The sequence below is a fragment of the Mus caroli genome, chromosome 4, assembly GCF_900094665.2.
Source record: "Mus caroli chromosome 4, CAROLI_EIJ_v1.1, whole genome shotgun sequence".
Classification (NCBI taxonomy): Eukaryota; Metazoa; Chordata; class Mammalia; order Rodentia; family Muridae; genus Mus; species Mus caroli.
Window position 1 is genome coordinate 133,924,626 of NC_034573.1, and position 6,758 is coordinate 133,931,383.

Genomic DNA, 6,758 nt, shown 5'->3' on the forward strand with positions numbered 1-6,758 from the left:
GTCATTAGGTGACCCAGGATGACTTGAATATATGGTATTCTCAGTTACAACTCCTCAGTGTTGGATTCTAGGTATTTTCCAGGATAAAATAGTGATAGAAATGAAAGCCTGGTGTTCTTGCATTCCAGGCAATCACTCTAAGTAACTCAACTATGTGTTAAGACCCAGGCTTTAAAATTCTCTCCAAGGATTGGAGAGGTGGCCCAGCAGATGAGACACCACACTGGCTTCTCTTACAGGAGTCCTGGTTTCCTTTGCCAGTACCCATGTCAGAGACCACAGACATGTACAATGCATCTTAATCTCTCTGCTGACCTCCTGGGCGCTGCACGGAAATAGTGCTCAGACATACATGCAGTCCTAATATCCATACACACAAAATAAATAGCATTTTTAAAATTTGAAATAAAATTTCCTCAAAAGGCAAGTTGGAATTTTTTGTTCATATGTTAGTTTTGGTTTAGTTAAGTTTTAGTGAGAAATGACTGGTAGGCTATAATTTTAGTTTTCATTTGTTCAGTAGTGTGAGGGTTTTTGAGACAGGATTTCATCAAGCCCAGGCTGGTCTTATACATCTGGTCTTCTAGTTTTTTCCCCGTTTCTCTGCTGTGTTAGGATTTCAGTTATGGCCTTGTTGTAATATAGCTTATTTGTAATCCCATGAATTATCCTTCATGGGTTGCAGTTTTGTGGTTTAATTGAAATGATTATGCTTTTTGAGACATGGTTTCTCTGTATAGCCCTGGCTGTCCTGGAACTCAACTCTGTAGACCTCTGGGCTGCCTTCAAACTCACAGATCCAGCTACTTCTGCTTTCCAAAGGCTGGGATTAAAGGTGTGTGCCGCCACCGTACAGCTAATTGAAATTATTTTTGGCAGTATCCTATACACAAGCCTGGGAACAGTTTTGTTAGAAGGGTCCACAAGACACAGTGATTTGGGAGACTGTGATATGGGAATGCAGTTGCTTCAGCCTGGTCAATTGACAAGTTCACTACTAAAACAGACAAAAACGTGCCAGGTGGGCTGCTCACACACTCTTAGGATCCTGTCCCTAGGGATATTATCCCCTGTTCCAGGATAGTATGGGGCACATAATTAACCTTTATATATACAATGAAAGGGATGAATTGAGTTGAATGCAACTCTGGTTGAGTACTTGCCTAGCATGGGTCAGGATCAAGACCCTGCTCCGAACAACCTCCATCAGAAACAGACTCATCAATCCATATCATTCTTGCTTGTTTTTGTTGTTTTCAAAAGCTCTTTAACTAGACTGACCTGAAACTCAAAGTGAAGACTAGATAGACTACATGGCATCCTCCTGCCTCTGCCTCTAAAGTCTTGAAATTTCTGGTTTTGCTGACAAGCTCGACATCCATTTAGTATTTGAAAGGCAAACGTTTGAATAAAGAACAAGTTGAGCAATAAGGTGGCACCATATTGGCTAGTGTCCAATTCTAGGATCTTTCAGAGTGAGTTCAAGTCTAGCCAGGGCTACATAGTGAAACCCTGTCTCAATAGAAACAAATAAGCTGCTAAAAGACAGACAAGACGCCCTACACACTTCCAATGTGCTCTGTGCTCCAAAGTAGTATGACATAGCTACGTTCCCTGAATCTGGCTCTAAAACTTTGAAAATAAAAAGTAAGCTGGATGTGGTGGTGAAATCTTTAATCCCAGCACTTGAGAGGCAGAGGCAGGTAGATCTCTGAGTTCAAGGGCAGTCTGGCCCAAAAAGTCAGTTCCTGGACAACCAGGGCTGTTACCCAGAGACACAGTCTTGAAAAATGAAGCAAAGGAAAGGGAGAGAGAAGCAATTTCACCAATTCATAGATTTTTTTTCCCCTGTCTTTGCCAGGATCAATTTGTTGAAAGCAGAATATGGGTTAATTTGGCATATAGCTTTTTTCCATCCTCTCTGGAAGGAGGTTAATATTGGTTTTGCTATAAGGGATAGGGCTCTGTTTTGTTTTGTTTTTTTCCTGGATGCTCCTTTCCAAAGGGATATTGGATTCAGAGTATCGAAGTTTGGAAATGGATGGGACAATGGTGAACATGAATGATTGAGAGAGGCTCCACATGCTGCCCATAAGGGGAGTTTGCTTTTGAGACCACCAAATAGTGAGTGAAATGGAGTAAATTCGGGTCTCTAACGTGGCCACCATGGAAACAGGTGCTGAAGAGTTAAACTCCTCATAAGAGAGACCTTGAAAACACATTCTCTTCTGAATTTTCTCCAGGATCATCTCCCTAAAGATCCATCAGAATGGACTTGGAAGCCCCACCCACACTCCTGCAGCTGGCTGCACAGTGCACGGTGAGGAAGGAGGTGCTGACCATCTCTGATCTGCAGGACCTACCAATGAAGCTCTTTCCACCACTATTCAAGGAGGCTGACATTCAGAGAAAAGCAAAGATGATTAAGCTCCTGGTGGAGTACTGGCCCTATCCTAGGCTTCTTGTTGGTTTGCTGATAGTTAAGCCCAACTTGGAGACTTTCCAGGCTATACTGGAGGGAGTTGGCACATGGCTGAAACGGAAGTATCGTCCCAGGTAAGCCAAATATCAGGTAGGGAAATCTGGGTTTAGAAGAATGAGGTGAAAAGTGGATTAGAGGCTTTGGTCTCAGAGACCTATAGGGGCCTGGAAAGCTTTTGAGTCCTTGTAGCAAATTAAATATGAGATACAGGTTGGTGCAGATACCCCTGTGTCTCCACCGGGTAATAGAAATAGGAGCTGACATGCTGGGAGGTGGTGGCACACACCTTTAATCCCAGCACTTGGGAGACCAAGGCAGGTGAATCTCTGAATTTGAGGCCAGCCTAGTCTATAGACCTACAGAGGCAGGGATACACAGAGAAATCTTGTCTTAAAAAACTAACAAACAAAAAGAAATAAGAGCTGGCAGATATCCAAGGCAACTGAGTGGAGAGATACAGGGCTGGTCTCCAGATGTGGTTCAGGTAAAGTGCACTTGCTTGGCAAGCTAGAGGTTGTATTGGAGACCCAGTACTGAAAACCATGAGTATATAGAAGATAGCAGAGCAGGGGACAAATAGCATCAGATATGAAGAAAAACAGTATTGGGTCTTGATTTCCCTTCTGACCCATCTCCTGTTTTATCAATAGGATGGGGAAGCTTCAAGTGGTTGACTTGAGGAATGGACACCATGACTTCTGGGATATGCAGGCTGGAAGAGAGGGTGGAGACCAGTTAGTAGAAACTATGCCTGAGAAGCAAGAAGTGGAGGGCCACTCAAGGAGGCAGCATTTGAGGGTGTTCAGTGACCTTTCCTTTAAGTCTTCTCGGCATGAAGATAAACAGCAAACACATTTGTTGCAGTGGGCAAAGGACAGAGAGGGTTTCCTGCATATGTGCTGCGAGAAGTTGGAAATTGGAGCATTAGAAGTGTCCAAGGTCAAGAAGGTGTTAAAGCTTTTACAGCCAGAGTTCATCAAGGAGTTGGAACTGAATACAGTGGGGAATCTGTCCAAATTGACAAAACTTGTACCTTGCATAAGCAAGATGAGAAATCTTCAGAAACTCATGCTAGTGCGCATCTTTGGAAGACATACTTACACACCCTTGGAAGAGAGGAATGTCACCAAGATCCTTTCTTTGTTCCCCAAACTCAGCTATCTCCAGCATCTCACTATTGATGATGTCTATTTTCTCAGAGACCACATGAATGAATTGTTCAGGTAAGAAAGGATGGAAGTACTGTTGCTGTTACCAGAGCAAACTTCTTTTTTACATAAGAGAGTAGTGGGCACTAATATCTGCAAGCCACTGTACATTTTACGATGAACATGTAAGCATAATCTTGTTCCATGTGAACTGAATCAGGGCTCATCTGACCACTCACAAATCTGAGCGATGAAGTGGGGTAGATTGTACGGAGAGAGCTGCCATGGTAGAAGACCAGTATTGTGAGTCTTATCTAGTGAGGTTTCCTCAACAGCAATCCTATCTGATCTAATGTGAAGAAATGGGAAAAAGAAGAGGCCACTGTATAGGGAGGGCTCAGATCTGCAGTTTCCCAGGTGAGCTCTGTGTTTCCATTAGATCTGGAAGAACAGACCCTTGCCTTCCCCTAATTCCTAAACACTATACGGCTCCCTGTCTCTTTACCTCTTCACTCTTTTTTATTTATTTATTTATTTATTTATTTATTATTTTTTTATTTTTTGTTTTTTTCGAGACAGGGTTTCTCTGTGTAGTCCTGGCTGTCCTGGCACTCACTTTGTAGACCAGGCTGGCCTCAAACTCAGAAATCAGCCTGCCTCTGCCTCCCGAGTGCTGGGATTAAAGGCATGCGCCACCACGCCCGGCTCACTCTTTTTCCCCATACCCTCTCTCCGCCCTGCTCCCCTACCCACCCACTCCTGCTTCTTGGCCCTGAAGCTGGAAAAACCTCTTCACTCTTTAACCCTGACCATCCACCCCAGCCTTTGCATTCCCTGACCCACTTAAGTCAATGATTCTTTAGGAGGTATCTTGATATATGATTATGGATTCTAAATTTCCTCTTCCTGTGGGCTCTCTTAGCCTAGTTGGTAACTCTAAGTCCCCACTTGTCACTGAAGACTAAGATTGGTGGCTGTGGAATGAGCCAGTCCCACCATGATGGTAATACCCTCATGTCAAAATAGTTTGAGTAAGCCAACTCCCAACAGGCTACACTGGATGCCATCCCAAGATCACTTTGACCCCAACCATGTGATCTCTCCCTAGGTGCCTGGAGGCTCCCTTGTTGTCCCTGACCATCACTCGGTGCCAGATCTCTCAGTCAGACTTGGAGTCATTTGCCCAGCATTGGAACTACGGTCAGCTTAAACATCTGTGCTTGAAAGGTGTCTGTTTATCTACATTGAATGTCAAACCTCTCAAATTTTTCTTAGAGAGTGTTGCAGATACTCTGCAGACTCTAGAATTAGAAGACTGTAGGATGGAGGACTCTAACCTCAGGATCCTTCTGCCTGCCTTGACCAAATGCACCCATCTCACTAGCATCAATTTTTATGACAATAACATCTCCAGGGTTGTTCTGCAGGATCTTCTGCACCGCACAGCCAACATGAGCCAGCTGACCATGGAACTGTACCCTGCCCCATTAGAGGTCTATAATGTGTGGAGTTATTATGTTCAAGTAGAGAAATTTTCTCGGCTTTGTGCTGAGCTCATGAACACACTCATAACTGTAAGACAGCCCAAGTCAGTCTGCTTTGGTACCTATTCCTGTTATGACTGTGATACACGTTGTATCTATGGAAATCAGACCACATTTTGTGAATGCTTGGAGTAAGAACAGGAATACTCCTGTGTACGAAGAAATGAATTCCTAGGGACTGGTCCTTGTCCAGAGGGCCCAGAACACATGGTTTTGGTCATTTCTCAGTATGATGCAAACAATGGTCCAAACTCCTGTCAGGACAGTCTTCACTGGCTTTCTCCTAATTATGAAGCCATTGTCAGATCCTGAGAACCTGATATTCTCTCTGTGGTATGCTCAATTAATTGGTTCTCAAGATTATAGTTAGGACAGTTCTTTGACTGTACACAGAGATGGAGGGATACTGTGTTGTCTAAGCTTTTGTCCCTTAAGAACTCTCAACGTGGCCAGGCAGTGGTGGTACACGCCTTTAATCCCAGAGGCAGAGGCAGAGGCAGGCAGATTTCTGAGTTCAAGGCCAGCCTGGTCTTCAAAATGAGTTCCAGGACAGCCAGAGCTATACAGAGAAACCCTGGACTATACAGAGAAAGCCAGGGCTATACAGAGAAGCCCAAAAACCAAAAAACAACAAAGAAGAAACAAAACAAAAACAAACCAAAACAACAACAACAACAATAAAGAACTCTCAACAGGTAATAAATAAAGCTTTCTGACATTCTCATTTTTGCATCTGCCTGTGGGTCATGTATCTTCAAGGTAGCAGTATGCAAAGCCAAAGCTTGAGAAAGGGAGTTTTGGTGAATAAGCAGCAGATTGCAATTCAGGGTAGTCAAGCTAGTAGATGTGAGGACATCAAAGATAGCTGAAGCAGAAGAAAACAATGGACAGCAAAGGGATGAAGGCCTAGCAACATTTTTAATCTTTCTTTATTTCTCATGGTGCATTGTAGCTTAGGCTGGCTTTGACTTCCTCACTCATTATCTTACCCACACTTACAGATTCAAGAGGTCACTAACAGATACCTCCAAGGTCAGCTTGTAGACCACCTGACCTTGAGGCCCTGTTCTTCAGGGCTCTCAACCTCTGGTAAGCGTCTTGCACATTAATGGTTCCAGGAGATGGACAGAAGTCCCTGTCCTCTCTAAAAGAATTGCCAGTCCCTAGGAAATGCATAATAGATGTGCCTGAGTCTAGCAGTTGTGTTCCCTTGTATCTGTGTAATCACATATCAATAAAGAATGTGCCAAATCTTTTGAGTATTTTTTTTCCTTTGTTAGACTTATTTATAAAAATATTGGTAGGCCATGGTGGCACATGCCTTGTATCCCAGTAGTCAGAGAAGCAAGCTGATCTCTGAGTTAAAGGCTACCTTGCTCTACAGTGAGTTCCAAGAGAGCAATAGCTACACAGAGAAACACTGTGTCAATAAATAAGTAAATAAATAAATAAATGTAAATAAATCTTTTAAAAAAATGTATAGGTAGCCAAGATTACTCAATGGGCAAAGGATAGTTGAAGCCAAGCTTGACAATATTGGAATAATAAAGGAGGGGTATGGCTGACTCCCAGTGTTGGCTTTTG

At 43.2% G+C, this 6,758-nt stretch overlaps 1 protein-coding gene across 1 annotated transcript; it reads left to right on the forward strand.

The window, feature by feature from the left end:
• The first annotated feature begins 2,269 nt into the window (after window positions 1-2,269).
• Window positions 2,270-5,622, forward strand: LOC110293774 (preferentially expressed antigen in melanoma-like protein 7). Its single transcript, XM_021161640.1, has 3 exons — window positions 2,270-2,556; window positions 3,133-3,705; window positions 4,739-5,622. Exons 1-3 carry the CDS (start codon window positions 2,270-2,272, stop codon window positions 5,307-5,309), a joined length of 1,431 nt encoding a protein of 476 aa, XP_021017299.1. The 3' UTR covers window positions 5,310-5,622.
• The last annotated feature ends 1,136 nt before the right edge of the window (window positions 5,623-6,758 follow it).

What these genes read in the sequence shown, in the direction of transcription:
- LOC110293774 (XM_021161640.1), top strand. Translation starts at nt 2,270, where the DNA reads ATGGACTTGGAAGCCCCACCCACACTCCTGCAGCTGGCTGCACAGTGC. An exon ending in AAACGGAAGTATCGTCCCAG is followed by an intron (nt 2,557 to 3,132) that starts GTAAGCCAAATA and finishes TTTTATCAATAG; the next exon opens with GATGGGGAAGCTTCAAGTGG. An exon ending in CACATGAATGAATTGTTCAG is followed by an intron (nt 3,706 to 4,738) that starts GTAAGAAAGGAT and finishes ATCTCTCCCTAG; the next exon opens with GTGCCTGGAGGCTCCCTTGT.